The 16985-nt window shown below is 43.0% G+C and overlaps 1 protein-coding gene across 2 annotated transcripts in view; it reads left to right on the top strand.

Annotated features, from left to right (window-relative positions):
• Positions 1-16985, top strand: part of LOC102020618 (sialic acid-binding Ig-like lectin 14) — a gene marked incomplete in the record, with an annotated part of 33436 nt that overhangs the window by 8847 nt on the left and 7604 nt on the right. Inside the window, 1 exon segment of one of the 2 annotated variants that reach the window (XM_013508897.1) lies at positions 9282-9370. In XM_013508897.1, the coding sequence (XP_013364351.1) occupies positions 9282-9370 (89 nt within the window). 2 annotated transcript variants of the gene reach the window in all.

Genomic DNA, 16985 nt, shown 5'->3' with positions numbered 1-16985 from the left:
AGGCAATCTCCAATGGGGGTTTCTCAGAAAGGGCTGACTTTTCCCAGCAGTGCTAGAGTGACACTGATTGTTCCAGTGATACCCTTGTTAACACTTAGTACAAGGACTGCAAGGTTTAGTTACAGATAATGGCTGTGCTGCCCTATAGCAGTGTAGCAGAGCAATTCTGGACAAGATGCCCATACTTCCACAATTAAAACAAATGACCTTGTTTTTCCCCTTTCCTCCAGACTGTGGATGAATAACCTGAGTAATAGCTCCTGCCAAGGTAGCCCCCTGTAATGTAAGGTGTCAGTGCCTGCACAGATCCAAATCATCTCTGGGAATGAGGTCTACCTTTTGTGGGCTCCTCAAGCCTCTTTACACCATTTACTTGCATTTTCAAAGGCTAGATGCTGAACTATTAGTTTGCTAGCTTCTGTGTCAGTTATAATCCTCTCACTAGTCTGCACTAATTATGTTGTAAATTCTTGAAAAGTTTCCTAAGCTCCCTGATGAATAGAATCGAATTTAAGGGATGCTTCTCCCTTAGAAGGAAGTTCTCTCCAAGCCCTCACTGCAGCCATCTTGGTTTGTTCGTATGTTTGCAAGTCAGAAATAAGTTGGTTATTTGTGGTAGCAAAGGTACCTTCCCCAGTTAGTATATCTTTTGTAATGGCTGTGTTGTGAATAGCATTCCTAGCTGCCTGGCCAATGAACTATTCAAGGAAGTTTCCTTTCCACATCAGATAGTCCCCTGGACTTAAACATGCTCTAGCTATTCCTTTCCAATCATTTGGAGCTATAATATATCATCCTAGAATTTTCAATAAACTCAAGGTAAAGAGAGCTGTAGGGTCATAAGTAGCAACTGCTTCTTTTAATTCACTGCTTCATAATGATATATAACTTGTCCCAGGTATTTGGGGACTTCAACTTCTGTAACAGGATAGATATGTTGAAAACCCTCCATGGGCTCCCCTGCCCATCTGGATTCTTTTAATGCTAACTGCAAGGGAGACAGAGAAAATGGCTCTACTCTCTAAGAGGCAGAAGTTCTAATCTGTGATGCAGTAAAATTTTTCTGAGCTGAGAAGGGATAGCTGCCTGTGGCTCAGTGAATTCCATCAAATGTTATGAGATAGAGTTCACAGGGAAACACCTCTCTGGTCAGGAAAAGCCCTTTTGTCCCCCACCATTCCTTCCTTCTTAAATTGGACCAGGCTAAATGGGTCAGGCTCTATCAGTGGTGGCATTGCTCCACCATCATAGGCTCTAGGCTTAATTTTAACATAACATTCTGAGCCAAATACCTTATGGAGATAAAACCCCTCTGAACCAACATCCAGAAAATTAATTATAGGAGTCAAACATGCAACAAACATTTCTACAGGCATATGGCCCCAGTAGTCTGGAGCCTCTTCTGACACTTCAATATCTCTTTGTTTTTTTTTTTTGCTTTTTTGGAAGCCTGTATATCTCCCAACCATAGAGAACATGCATCCCCAAGCTTTACACCTGATGTGCCAGTATCATGCACTCTAGTGCTGAATACTAGCTCTCACAAATGTGCTTCCCCCTTCTGTTGTGTACTCTTAGGAAGTGTACCCACTGTCCACTTATTTTCTCTCACCAGGTGTCCAGTTCAGGCACCAAATGTAGTGAACCTCCTTGGTCTCTCAATGTACCCTAGAGAAAAATGGCAGTGGGTATAAGAAAAAGAAAGACAAGAGACAAGACCTGGGTCAGGTGGAGTTACCTGTTACCTAATGGGCAAGAGGACTGACTTCAACAGTAGGGGTGTTTATTTTATACTCTTGCAAAGTTAGTACCAGGAGAGATAATGTTGCCTAGCAACTAATGACTGCAATTGTCCAGGCAGGATGCTTTTTTCAATACTGAGATAGCTTGACTGTTTGAGGCACTCTTGCTCTGTCCTGCCCTCACACAAATGACCAATATCCAGCTCCAGGGGTTCCTAACAGTATCACTCACATTTCTCTAGAGAAAGACTCTAGATTGTCCCCAATAGTGCATACATGGGAAACTTCATTGTAAGGTCATAAGGAAATGGGATTGGAGGTTGGTACTTTGGGAGGCAATTACAAACAGATGAAGCTGTCAGAGTGGGGGCCCCATCAAGGAATTAGATTTATAAGAAGGAGAACAGAGACCCCAGGTTACACATTTGCTCTGTCTCAGCATGTGATGTCCTCTCTGCCCTGTTGCCATGCAGCTAGAAGACCCTCACCAAATGGAAAGCAGATTCCACAAGCATGTTCCTTGACTCCCAGACTCTGCAGCTGTGATCCAAATAAATTTCTACTCATTTTAAGTTACTAGTCGCCAGAGTCCACCTGAGGCCGATGGAACAGGGAGAGCAGAGAGGGAATGAACCAAAGACAGAAGGGGTCGGGAGGACTGGTGAAGGTAACCAGCGGTTTTGTTTATTGAGCAAAGCACTTAAGAACAGATTTGTCAGGCAGGCTGCCAACCCTTGCCCTAGATTCAACCCCAAAGTTCCTGCTTCTGTTACAAGCATTGCTTAGGGACATAATGGCCCATTCAGGACCACTGATTCCAAGGATCGGCCCATTACTTTCTGCTCCTACAAGAAAGTCGTGCCTGTTGCCATGGGGAGGTTTTGTCCTCACCCAGTTCAGTCCCCAGCAACTAGTCTCATGTATTTTGGGGTTTTTTTTAGTGCCAGGAATCGAACTCAGGACCTTGTGCTTGCCAGGCAGGCACTTATGCCGCTGAGCTATATCCACAGCCCTCATGTATTTTGTTATACAAGTGGAAAATAGACTAAAATTTTCTGTGCTGGCCTGTCTCCCACTCCCTTCCACCCCCTCCTCTAGTTAGGTACTAGACATTCTGTGTACTGAGATGATTCTTATCCTGCCCTTTGCCCTGGAAAGATGGGGTGCCTAGGGATTAACGAATAGCCTGATCTGTGAAGTTACAGGATCCTGAGACAGTGTCTTATATGGGAAAAAACTAGAGATGCCATTTTCCTGTATGCTTTTCATGTCACTGTACATTTTAGTCTCAGCCACTTGTGCCCACCAGAGCTAATAGCCCTTGTACCAGGGTCCAGAGGCCTATGCTCCAACTGCTGACCTCAGTGCTCTCCTTTCTGCCCACCGCTGGAGCAGCTATTCCACCATGCTTGCGAGGTGTGTGGAGAGATCAGTGATGTGACAGCAGCAACAGCTCTGGCCCCTACAGACACTTGCACCCTTGGGGTTACCTTTAACCTGGAAGCACGTAAAGGATTCCCCAAAATGTTCTTGTAGTCTGCCTGTGGATGCAGCAAAAATCTCCATGGGATTTTCACAGAAGCTTCAAGTTACCACTTAAAACTAATCTTTTCAAGACAACATATAGAAAACCCAGTGAAAGCAGAAAACCACCGGTTATACCTTTCCCCTATTAGCTATGACCCATGTGGGGTACTGTTTCAGTTGTGTATTGCTGCACATGAAAGTACCCAACACTCATCCATTACACCTGAATCTACTGTAAGCCAGCTGGACCCCAGCTAGGTGGTGTCATTACTAGGTTTGCTCTGGGCTCTGCCAGGTAGTTGCTCTGAGCCGGTGGCTTTCACTCGCCTGGATGTGTGACATCTCACGGTTCCTCCACACAGACCTCTCCCCATCACAGTGCCCAGGACTGATGACACAGCAGCCCGGGGATGCGTGGGGCAGGAGCGGGGGCTGCCAGGCCTCCTTCCCGTCTTAGGACCTCTCATCTATATTCTGTGGATGAAGTAGTGATGGGCAGAATTCATATGCAGGAGAAAAAGATAAAGAATGATAACACTCTCTTTAACCAAACAGTACCATGTTTGCATAGGGCATTGTTTGGGGCTGGTTTTGGAGGCTACTTCCTACAGCTATTCACCTACCTGCGTCAGAGACAGCTGCCTCATCTATGGGATGGGGAGGCACTATCCCTAGGGCAGGGCTGTTGGGAGAATTCATGGCATCTTAGTCACTTTTTCACCAAAGAGACAATACCCAATACTTGCAATTTAGATGAGGGGAGGTGTATTTTGGTTCACATTAGCAGTCAGTCCATGGTCTATGGACTCCAAGGCAGGAAGGCATGGTAAAGGGCATAGCAGAGGAAAAGGTGCTCATGTCCTGGAAGCCAGAAGAAGAGAGTAAAGGGAGGAGTCATGGAGGAAGAGAAACCCCCTCCCAAAGTGACCCAGGTTTCTGACCACACCGTGTCTCCTAACAACAAGGCAGCTACACCACACCCATAATCCAGTCATCCTCCAAAAGCTCCACCTATGAGCACCCTTGGGAGCATCTAGATACAAGCATAACAAGTGGGAATATCTAGGTTGCAGGGCAGCAGAGAGCCTTCACCTTTCCTGCTCTTGGAATGGACACAACAGTCTGGGATTGTTCACAGGACAGTCTTGAGGGTGGTCAGAGCACAAGGGAGAAAAGTAGATTTTCCCCATGTGCTGGGTGGCTCCGTTCACATGGTCCTCGGGTCTCTTGGGACATCTGACATGTTCACCCTCTAGCTGCTGATCTTTGGTCTCTGTCTTGCAGTGAGGTGCCTCCATAGAGATGCAGATGTCTCCAAAGGCAGAACTCACCTTGCATCTGCATCTCAGACAGCTCAGTCATCCTAGAATACAGAACCCCAGACCAAGAGTCTGGTTTTTGCAGGGGAATCCCTCTGCCCCGCTGGCAGTGCTCTGACTCCTGCTGGGGCAGAGTGGGATTGTCCACACACTGAGCACAGAACTCAGGACCTGCTTTGGGATCTGCTGTGTGGTGAGACAGTGAAAGGGTCAGCCCTGGAGCTCACATGCATCACGACTGCTCAAACTCGTGCACTGTCCACTCTGCCTATTCATCCCTAAGAATTCACTTTTCACTCCAGGACAGGGAGATCCCACCCATCCCTGGTCTGTGATTCTCCCCTGTGGGTCATCTATTCTGTGGCACTGAGACTGTCAGGTGATGGTATCCCAACCACATGTTGTCTTTCAGAGAGGACTTCACCTCTCCTTTGAGTCTCTCTCCTGGAAAATTCAAGTCATGGTGTAATAGTGTGCTACCTGGTTCTAAATGAATAAATGAAACCTCCTTCATCCCTTGGAACAGACTACAAGTCTTTCCTCAGAGCCAAATCAGTCCTGTGCAAAGACTGGTGCAATGGTTTCCCATACACAGTGGCATATAAGACAGGGAATCTGTGTCACTGGGGCTTGGCGGTCTCTCTGTGGTCCCCAAGAGAAAATGGCAAGCTGCCTTAGAAAATAAAGACAGGAGACAATAGCTGGTGTCAGGGGGACTTACCTTTTACCTGATGAGCAAGAGGACTGACTTCAACAGTAGGGGTGTTTATTTTATACTCTTGTAAAGTTAGTATCAGGAGTGGTAATATTGCCTAGTGACTAATGACTGTAATTGTTGAGACAGGCTGCTTTTTTCAATACTGAGGTAGCTTCACTGCTTGAGACACTCTGGCTCTGTCCTGCCCTCACACATGTGACAAATATCCAGCTCCAGTGGCCCCCAATAATTTACTTGCTCCTTAGTCCATTTGGACACCTATAGAATAATATATACAAAAAAAATTATATACAACATAAATTGATTTCTTACAGTTCTGGAGGCTGGGAAGTCCAAAGTCAAGGCACTGTCAGATTTAGTATTTGGTGAGGGCGTGCCTTCTCAGAGAAGGTCCCTTCTGGTTGTATCCTTGTGTGATGTCAAGGCACCAAGTTTCCTTGTGTCTCTTTTATAAAGGCACCAATTCTATACATGAGAGTGCCGCCCCCATGATGAAAATACCTCCCAGAGGACTCCTCCACCTAGTACCATCAGCTTTTGGGCTAGGATTTCAACAAAGGAATTAAGGAGGGACACAAACCTACTTATCATATGATCTGGCACTCTGGACCTCCAGGTCCACTTCAGAAAATTGGGGAAGTGGGCCTAGAGGGCCTCTCAGCTGTCCTGACCAGTTTCTGAAGTTCCTCTTTTGTGGAGAAATTCTCTGTAACATTCTCAAGTCTTTCCTTCTCATTTTTCCCCTTTTTTAAAAAAAATATGAGACTGTGGGAAACAGATGTGTCACAGTTCAGCCCTCTGACCAATAGCATGCTGGAATTGGTCTGACAGAGTAGAGTATTGTTGTAATAATGGGACTCAGGAATGCTGCAGGATGAGATGGCAGTTGAACATGCAGGAAGGGGTGACTGAGTGCTGCCTCTGTGTGTGTGAGTGTGTGTGTGTGTGTGTGTGTGTGTGTGTGTGTGTGTGTGTGTGTGTGTGTGTGTGTGTGTGTGTGTGTGTGTTTATAGGGGGTGGTTATGCATAGTAAACCCTTGAGCCTTCTTCCTCAAATGTCACAGCCAACTGCCTCTCCTACAGGCTATAGATTATGGGAAGGAGATAATATTGGATGGACAGATGTATGAGAATGAGTGGAAAAAAGCTCTAGGTTTCTGAATAAATAACCATAGACAAATATGTACTAAGCTAGAGTTTTCAAGGTGGTTTGTTGAGATGATCACTTTGGAATATAAGGAAGAAAACAGTAGTAAAACGGGGATAATGGATTTCTTCAGGAAGGATTGGACTGTGGCTCTAAAAAAGGCAGAACAAGTGTGTGGTCCTGGAATGCTCACCATGGCCTAATGCTTGGAGGTTATTTGTTTTTGTTGGAAGCCACTAAGTTATTTTGTATGAACACTTTACCTGTATTTCATACATGCTCTCCCACCTTGAAAGAAAAATTCCAAGAAAAGTTGATAGGAACAAAAGGAGGATCCATCTTCCAGAATTTCAACCACTTGCTCCCAATCTCTACCACATTGTCAAAATAATCTTCTGTTGGAATCGTGTGAGTTGTTTCTTGCAGGAGAGCCTGGCCTTTCTTACACCCTGAGACAGGTCAATCCTGCAGGAGGCAAGACTATGCAAGTTGATAGAGCCTCGTAGGCCATGGTATGAATTTTAGGTAAATTTGGAGAGTAACAGGTGACATGGGAAGGCTTGGAGCACAGAAGAGATGAGATCTGACAGGATTCCTCTGGCTACTGTGTGAAGACTATCAGGAGAAAGGGGAGAAGCCAGAGGCCAGCACATAGGCTTTGGCAGCAGTCGGGGAGAGCTCTTGGTGGGCTGGGCAGGGACAGTGCTCAGTGTCTATGGAACATGGGAATTGTAAGTGTCCCCAGACAGTGCACACACCCAGGCATGTCTCCAGAATCCAGCCTGTCTTAAGGGCTGACAGTGTGATATATTCCATCAGGACAGAGCAGATGTTCTTAGCCCAACAAAGGGAAGGGAGTGGCCTGGAAAGAGCTGGAGAGACATCATGTGTGACACACGCATCAGAAATCACAGGGGAGTGTCATCACCGCAGAGACCTTCTAGCCTCCCACTGCACCTCAACCCAGAGCTTAGAACCCTGGCTGACCGGACCCCAAGGGAGACTCACTTGGGCAGAACAGAGTGCTGTGACTTCCAAACCTCTAACCATAGGGAATCCGAACCCCAAAGTGACTCAGAGACTACACATCCCACAAGGCTTTGGGTCTGCATTGACTATGACTCCCATAATGCAACAGCTCCTCCAGCGTGACAGTGGCTCTCCTTCCCCATGGCCTACACCTCCCATAAGCCCATGCGTTCCATATATCCCTGTATCCTACCTATCCAAAATGCACTACTCAGTTTACCTTTTGGTTCCGCTCACGTGGATGAGGACGAGGGAGCTGCAGGTGTTATGGCTGCTATGGCAGCCCAGTCACTAGGCTGAATGCTTGAAAGGAGAAAGAGCTGAATTTTGACATCTTGGTTTTGTGGGATTACAGGCTTTTAAACTAATGATAGGGCTTCTAATTTCTACCCTTTGAGGTGGAGTTGTAGGTGGGAATTGAAGGTGGGGTTGTGGAGGGTTAGTTGCTTGTACAAAACAAGAAGACACATGTGCTCGATTAGATTTTGAGGCTAAGTCAGGGTTAACACATGCTCAGGCTGGGTGGTAGTGGTGGGGGTGTGCAGCTATACTTGAGAGGGAGCATGGTGCTAAGAGTTTCTGTGGGCTGGTTGGCTCTCACCAGTTGGGTTGGAGCTTCACTGTTCATAGTGTGGCTTTTGGTAATGGCTGCAATCGAGGCCCACAGATAGACTGCCTACAATTTTCACATATAAATGGAAGTGGAGCTCAAGGATGGGGAATAGGTGAGAGAGGCCTTGATGGGATCAGCAGACCCTATAGACTCTCTGCTTCCAAGACTAAAGAATGTAGTCTTTTCCTCACATCCTTCCCTGTGATGTTGCACTCTCTTGAATCTTTTGGAAGTGTTCTCAGATCTTGTCTCTATGTCTCCAGACTTTCCTTGGCTCCCCGTTGCCAGCAGAGTAAAGTCCTCCTCCTTAGCCTACATTGGCAGCCCTGCCTAACGAGCCAGTCTAAAGATGCATTGCCTTTGCAGATAACTACTAGATATTATGTCCATGTTGGTTCCCATAGCAGTGTTAAAGAACTGCATGTCTTATCACTAGTTCAGACTGGGAAGTTTCACTTGAGATTTGGGCAGCTTAAAGAAGAGACACAGAGTTGTGGAAATGTTTGAACATGCCTTTATTCTAACCTTCTCAGCTCAGCCTCCCACACTGGTGTGGCAGTCCTCCGGCTGTTAGCCCACCTTTGTGGTTCTCAGCCACCCTCAGCTATTGCTACACAGTCTCTGTAGTGCTCAGCCATTTAGTCTCCTGCCAGCTCTCATGGCAGTGTATACTTACACCAAAATACAAAACAGGGGTATATATACCAGTAAGGACCAAATTATTTCCACAGTGAAGCATTGACCTTGATTGTATCAGTTATTTATAACTGGGACCAGTGAGATGCTGAAATCTGCTGACTTGGACTTAATGTTCACCTCTTCCACACAAATAGCCTGAATCAAAGTGGAACTTTTGTGGGTTTCATTTTTCTTTACACTGTGTTAGGAGTAGCTGGAGCTGGAAATTGGTCATATGTGTGAGGGCAAGACAGAGCCGCAGTGCGTCAAGTCATCAAGCTACCTCAGTCTTGAGAAAAACTTCCTGCCTGGATAATTTCAGTCATTACTCAGTAGGCGACATTGTCTCTCATGATACTAGCTTTGCAAGGGTATAAATAAATGCCCCTATTATTGTTGTTCAGTCCTCTTGCCCATCAAGTAAGAGGCCTCTGCCTGACTTCAGCTGTTGTCTCTTGTCTTTATTTTCTAAATGTCCTCACCTTTTTCTCCTGGGGACCACTGAGAGACCACCATGTCCTACAACACTGCATTATGGAGGAGCCCTCTGGAAATTCCCTGTCCCACCTTGGTGTGCTCCAAGGAGGCCCAACTCAGGTAGGTCTGAACTACATCTGGGCTTCCTTTTATTACTGCCAAGTTGTGCCTACTCTTTCTCAGGATCTAAAGGGCTAAGCTGACCAACAGAGCTACCTTAGGCTCAGCAAAAGGGAAGTGGGTCAATCTGAGGCTGGGAAGAAGAAAGGTACTATGCTTCATACTCATCTCTGCATTCTGAGAATGGCCTCATATTGGGTTAATAATATACCTTGGTTGTTGTGGGTTGATCATGTCCACAGTCTCCTGAATGAATGTACAGTGAAGGCTAAATAGAAAGAGGCAAATGGAATGATTTCAGGGCTCCAGGAGGATCAAAGCCCTCTCACAAAATTTGAGGTTCTGGGGGCTAAGGCCAAGACCTTCTCTGGATGGCCTATACTTATTTGGTTATCAGAAGAAGGGAGGGTAGCACTCAAGAAGAGGGGAATTACTCCAGGACCTCTCCAAGTAAGGTATTAAATTAATCCTTAATAAGGATTAAGTTAATCCACCCAGGGGTGAGATGCCTGAGGCTATAGCCATTATCTGATTGAGATTGGATCCAGGTGTCCTTGGCTGTGATCTTGTCTTATCCTTTGATGTTTTCTGGGTTCATCCACCACCACAGGTTTTAGTAAGGATTAGTAACTCACAGAGGTTCACTTACTATGAGTCCATTGCCCACTTCCAGACAAGTGGCCTAGGCTTTGGACAGATACACAAGTAAACATAAAAAGCCAATTGGTTAATTTATGTCCTGCTCAGGTCTGCTTCATAGTGGTCTCCATCAATTATTCCTTTTTATTTTTGTAATCACAGCAGATAAAACATGGCTAGCACTGTCAGGTTTGGTGTTCCCTGTAGCAGATTAAGAACAGAAGAAAAAGGCATGTAAAGATGTAAGAACAGAAGTAAAAGGCAGATTAATAACAGAAGTAAATGAATGCCCTCATACTTATGACCCTTGATCAGAAAATCAGGGACTCAACTGAGTTATAAGATGTTGAAGCAGTGGTTTTCTTATGTCCTGTATCCTCATTGACCTCAGAAGGCTAGAGCCAAAATATTGGCTATCTGCTTAACCTATCTATCTTTGTAATTTTTGCCCTCCAATTCTTACTTGTTGAACATCCAGAACAGAAGGTTAATGACATTACATTGTAGCGGGAGCACCTTGAAATACAAAGCATAGCCAGAGAACTGTTATTTTTTTTTTTTTACCAACCGAGGATGTTCTGGTAGTTGAATCCCTATTGAATGTTAACATACAACAGTTATGTAGTTTTACAGAGAAAATTTGAAATCAAAAGCTGTACATTGTAGTATAACATAACAGGTATGATGACATTTTTGAAACACATTTAAATCTCCATCTTGGAATAGAATAACCTTTTTGGTCAGTCATCTCTACCTAATACATAAAAGCTTTTTATCTGATTTGTTGTCCTTCAATAGGATGTTATTGAAGTTTGTAACATTGTCTGGACTGTTCAGTATTTGTTGGGAGCCACTGGAGCTGGATATTGATCATATGTGTGAGGGCAGGACAGAGCAAGAGTGCCTCAGGCAGTCAAGCTACGTCAGTATTGTAAAAAGCATCCTGCCTGGACAATTACAGTTGTTAATCACTAGGCAACATTGCCTTCACTGGTACTAACTTTGCAAAAGCATAAAATAAATGTCCCTACTGTTGAAGCCAGTCCTCTTACCTATCAGGTGAGAGGTAACTCCACCTGACCCCAGCTATTATCTCTTGTCTTTATTTTCTAAATCCTCTCACCATTTTCTCCCGAGGACCACTGAGAGACCACCAAGTCCTACAAATATCTAAACATCTCTAAATGTAGTTGCAAACACATAGCATACATATCACATAGGTTTTTGCTTAAAATTATCATTTGACTGATGTCCTTATTTTGGCTTGACATGAACCTCTTACTGCAAATATGTGGGGCACAAGAGAAAGGTAGATGTCTATCAGTACAAACAATCCCTGTTTTACATTTTAGAATAATGTACATTTGGAAGACATGAACACATTAAATGTATTTAATGAAAATTTAACTTATTTCTTGAAAACTTAACCTTTTGATGCTGACCAATGTAAATATATCACAATAATATATGTTTTCTTTTTCACAATAATATATGTTTTCTTTTTCACAACATTATTTATTAGGGTGTCTTCCATAAGGCTATGGAGATTATTGGGGCTTCCCATTAATGAACAAGTATTGGAAGAATGTTTCCAGGCAGCTGTTTCCTTATTCGTCAATTGGAGTCCTGTCCAACAGTTTCTCCTTGTCTAAGAGAATTTTGTTTAATTATCTTAATAAATTTTTATAACCCATGAAAATGCAATCTCATATTTCACACATTAAATTTGAATAATGAGAGACTCTGAAATCATAATACATAAGCAACAACACACATAACAATTATAAAACCAATTTTGACATCATTTTGACCAGCTGGCAACCTCGGTGGTAACATATCTTTAACTCTAGATGGCATTTATCTATAAGCCAAATTAAATTATAGATAAATGCTTCAAAAATCCAAAAATATAAAAAGAAGAAAAATTTGTTGAGCTCAAATAAAACAGCTGTTTACAGATTGAACAGAGAGACAAACAAAGACACACACAAGACAATTTTCTTATAAAATCAGAGTGCACTCAAATATATTTTTGGCCAAATTGAATTATAGGCATTTTTATAATCTTTTTAAGTTTGTAATTATAAAAGCACTACTTGTAACTGTTAAAAAATATGTCAATTAGCTAAGATCTCTTATAAGAAGAATTTGAACAAAACAAAAGCCTATCTAATTTAGGGCCAGTAAATTCTGGTTCATGATAAATCTCAGGTGGAGAATCTGCCCAAGTAATGAGTCTAAGAAATGGTGGATTAGGAGCATAAATCCAATACCATGCTCCTAAAGCAGGCTTTATACATAGAATACTGCCAGTGATGCCATTAAGGTAATCAGAAGATTTTCAGGGGTTGGTGGTAGATTTCCTGTCTGATTGGCAAGTCCCTGGGGGCGAGCCTCATAGGATGGGCTCATCCTCTGGAGGGCTCAGATCAGTGGAGCCATCATAAGGGACTATCTCCAGAGTCAGTCATGTCTCTTGCCAAGGTTGTACATTCCTTCATGGTGGCCACCTTGTGGATCCATCACCTGTTAGGATACAAGCATAACCTCTTCCCCACATTATCAGCTGAACTTGTCCTTCCCATTTCCCTGTGTTGATGTCCTACCAAAGAACTTGGGCCCTATGTTGGGCATCATCATGGGATGCTGACCAATGAAGTTCTGCAGGGGTCAATTTATTATCTGCAGCAGGATTTAAAAAGTGTAGAGTAAAATGGCTAAACCTGACTGTGCTTGTGGGGATAACTATATTTCTTCTTTTTGTTTTTGTAATTGAGTTTTAAGAGATATGTGCGCTCTTTCTACAATTGCTTGTCCTTGAGGGTTGTAAGGGATTCCTGTAATGTGTTTAATGTGCCATAGTTGAAAAAAGTATTGTAATGGTTTACTAATATATGAGGCCCACTGTCAGTCTTTATGCTGTGTGGAACACACATAGAAGCAACTGCTGACAATCAATGTTGTTGAACATGGCTGATTTTTCTCCTGTGTGGCAAGTTTCATAAGAATATGTATCAATAGATATGTGACTATATTTCTGTTTGCCAAAAGAGGAAATGTGTGTAATATCCATTTGCTAAAGATCATTATGTTTTAAGCCTCTGGGGTTACTTCTTTCTTGTGGCATAGGCCTAGGAACTTTTGACAAGTAGGGCAGGACATAACAATTTGTCTTGCTTGAGACCTGGATAATTGAAACTTTTTGGTTAAAGCCTTACTATTTCGATGATGGTATGAATGAGATTGTTTAGCTGCATCAAAAGGACTAGTAAAAGCGATTAATGAATCAGCTTGGTGATTCCCATTATTAAAAATCTAGGTAAATTAGAATGTGACCTTATGTGACCAATATAAAAGGGTGCTGTTTAATTATGAATTGCCTTTTGTAGCCTGAGAGAGAAATTAAATAAAGGCAGATCTAAAATCGACCAAAGGGTGGCACTCTTGAGTCTCTAAGTAAGATAGACTGTGTAGGCAGAATCACTACTTATGTTAATAGATTTAGAGTTAAACTGTTGTATGACAAAATAGTACTAATTTCAGACCTTTGTGTAGAGAGTCCTGGAGTCTCTATTAACTGTCGATAATCCTTACTCGGAATGGTGGACTTGCCCTTTGATGAACCATCAGTAAAATAAACTACTGCATCAGAAATAGGTTCAAATTTAGTAATTTTTGGAATAATACATGAATGCTTCAGAAAAAAATTGAAAGGATCACTGGGAAAATGATTATTAATTTATCCTATAAAATTTGCAAATGCTACTTGCCAATATAGAGCTTGCTGTAGCAGAGTCAAATATTGATTTAAATCAATAGGCAATATGATTACAGTAGGATCAGCACCATAGAATTTGGATCTTATCCTTCCCATAGCGACAACCTTGGCAATTTGTTCTAAATATAATTGCAGGGTTTTGATTAACTGATTAGAAAGTTAAAGCCACTCAATAGGGTAAATTAGTTTATCATAAAATTATCTTATAAGACCTGTGGAAGACTGAGGAATATTTAAAATATAAAGGATAAGATCATAATTTTTATTTATTCTAAAAACTTGATGCTGTTGTAACATTTTTTCAACCAAAATTAATTCCTTTTGAGCCTCAGTAGATAAGCTAAAATGGGAATCAATAGCTGGATCTCCCTGTAAAGTGTTATATAAATGTTTTAATTGATAAGTAGCAATACCTAATTTTGGTCTTGTCCAATTTATGTCTCCTAATAACTTTTGAAAATCATTTAGAGTATTTAAATGATCTTGGAAAATCTGTAGCTTTTGTGCCCTTTCTGCTCTGTTAGTCACTAGCATTCCCAGGTAATAATAAGGACTGAACAATTGTACTTTGTCTGATACAATGCAGAGACCAAAGGTTATTAAATCTCATTTTGTGTCTGCAAAGAAGTCATACAGTTGTTCTTTAATTGCAGCTGCCAGTAAGACATCATCCATATGATGAATTGTGTATGCAGAAGGATAGGCTTTTCTAACTTTCTGTAAGGCCCGCAGTACAAAGAGCAGGCACAAAGTTGGACTATTTTGCATTCCTTGAGGCAATGTGGCCCATTGATATCACTACTCTGGCTCTTTAAAGTTTATTTATTTATTTATTTATTGTCTTTTTTTGAGACAGGGTCTCGCTATGCAGTTCAGGCTGGGCTTGAGCTCACTTTGTAGCCCAGGCAGGCCTCGAACTCTCAATGATCCTCCTGCCTCAGCCTCCCGAGTGCTGGGATCACAGGCATGAGCCACCACGTCTGGCTTCTTTAAAGTTTAAACTAGGTACAGAAAAGGGAAAATGCAGTCTATCTGTGGGAGAAAGAGGAATATTTTAAAAGCAGCCTTTTAAAGCAATTATGATGAGGAGCCAGTCTCTGAGAACTGCAGTTGGGTTTGGCAATCCCGATTGCAGCACCCTCATAGGAAGTAAGCGAACATTTACAGCTTGTAAATCTTGCAGTAACCTCTACTTGCTGGACTTCTTTGGAATAACAAAGATAGGAGTATTCCAAGGACTATCTGAGTTTTCTAAAATCCTAGCTGGAGTTGCTCTTCAACTAATTTGTGTAGCTGGATGAGTTTCTTCCTATAAGGGGCCACAGATCTCCCCAAACAGGCTCCTCAGTTTTCCATTGGGAAGCAGAGCTGTTTTGGGGGGAGAAGCATCAATGGCCCTCATTTTAAAAGCCAGTTGGTATCTGATACCATGCCTGTAATTCTTAGGTATAGTCCTTACAGGCTCCTTGATTCCCTGTAAGTTCTTTTCTAGCCCTCTGTCTTTTGATATCCCATGTTAATCATCACTTGTCTAATTTGAGTATTTGAATCTACTTGTTTAACTTCAGAACTGGAATTTGTTTGTTTAAAGTTAAGATCAGAATCATTAGTAAATATTAACTTCCACTTTTGCAATAAATCTCTTCCCCACAGATTGACCAGAATAGGTGCCACATATAGTGAAAAGAAGCTCTTTTGCTGGTCTGGCCCCTCGGAAGGCAGGAGTGTGGTACTTTGTAGTACCTACTGAGGGGATCCCAGTCTTATTAAGAAAGTAAGGGCTCTTTGTATTGGCCACATGGTGGGCCTTTGTTCTAAGGAAAGTACAGACACGTCTGTGCCAGTATCTGTTAGACCTTCAAAGCCTTTCCCACTGATCTTTATAAAACACATAGGCCTGTTTTTAGTCATTTTCTGTGTAAGATAAATTTCTCTTTTTTTTAGTCATGCTCTGAAGGTCTTTTTCCCTCATCAACTGTGTATATGTAACAAAGGAAGTTTTATCTATAGGTAATAAAATCAATTGTGCCACATTTGCTCCCTGTTCAGACCCTAGAGATCCAAGGCACGTGGAAAAACTTGTATTTCATCTCAACAGTCACCATCAATCACACCAGGCACAACAGTTATTCTTTTTAAATTTAGATCAGCCTTTTCCAGTGCAAGACCAACTGTTATCAGATGGTGGACCCTAAACTCTTGTGGGAATTGGGCTAGGTTTGTCACCCCTGATAAGAGTGACTCTGCAAACTGCAGGAAGATCTAATCCTGTACTTTGTATTGCTCCCCTGGTAAGGGGATTTATGTCCCTCTAGGGAGCCACCTTTGAAGTTTCTGTCGAATCTGCTGGTGTGTTTGCACTGGATAAAGCTGACTGATATTCTGACTCACAAATTATATTTCCTCTATTGTTTGGCTGGCCTGAGGAAAGGCCCTTATCTCATTTTTTGACAAAGGTGCCTTATGGATTTTAGAATGACAGTATCTGGCCCAATGTCTCCCTTTTTGGCCTGTAGGACAGGGTCCAAGCATGGGACCGAAACCCTCCACACCAGAGGCATTGTTCCATTGACCTGCTGCAGTCACAGTGACTGTCCTATTAGATCCAGCAAGAACTGTACAGTTTTTTTCTAATATGGTAATCCCTCACCTATTGTGGGAGTTATATTCTGGAGACCCCCACAAGAGGTGAAAATCTGCAAAGTAGTGGTATTATATTTATTTTGTTATTTATATATATTTTAAGGCTTTGTAAACCCTTCCCACACTCCTGCACACCTTCCCAGGGAGACCCTTCTTCCCAAAGCCTGGGCTTCCAGCTGGGGTGGCACCTGGGGATTCCTGGGTGAATTGGCATCTCAGCTTCGAGGGCAGGAGGGGAGGATGGGGTAGGTGTGGATGGAGGGTGGGAGTGGTCTGGGAAGTGGGATGTTCGGGACCCAGCCAAGCCACAGCTGCTGCCTAGCCAAGCCCAGCACCCTGCCAGAACTGCTCACCCTGCCCAGGACAGCTCCTAAGCAGACAGGGGTTGGGGATGGTGCCATGTCCCCTGCTCACCTATAAGCAGCACCCACCCTGTGTGGGTCTGCTCACATGGCCAGGTGCTGCTGTTGGGCTCGGGCTGGCTGGAATGGCATACTGCATTTCCACTGTGTACAGTGAAGTATTCATCTGCTGATGAAATACATACTGTACAGT

This window comes from Chinchilla lanigera, unplaced genomic scaffold (assembly GCF_000276665.1).
Source record: "Chinchilla lanigera isolate Chin_1 unplaced genomic scaffold, ChiLan1.0 scaffold00157, whole genome shotgun sequence".
Classification (NCBI taxonomy): domain Eukaryota; kingdom Metazoa; phylum Chordata; class Mammalia; order Rodentia; family Chinchillidae; genus Chinchilla; species Chinchilla lanigera.
Note: the sequence above shows the minus strand (reverse complement) of the source record. Positions and strands in the feature narration are given on the sequence as shown.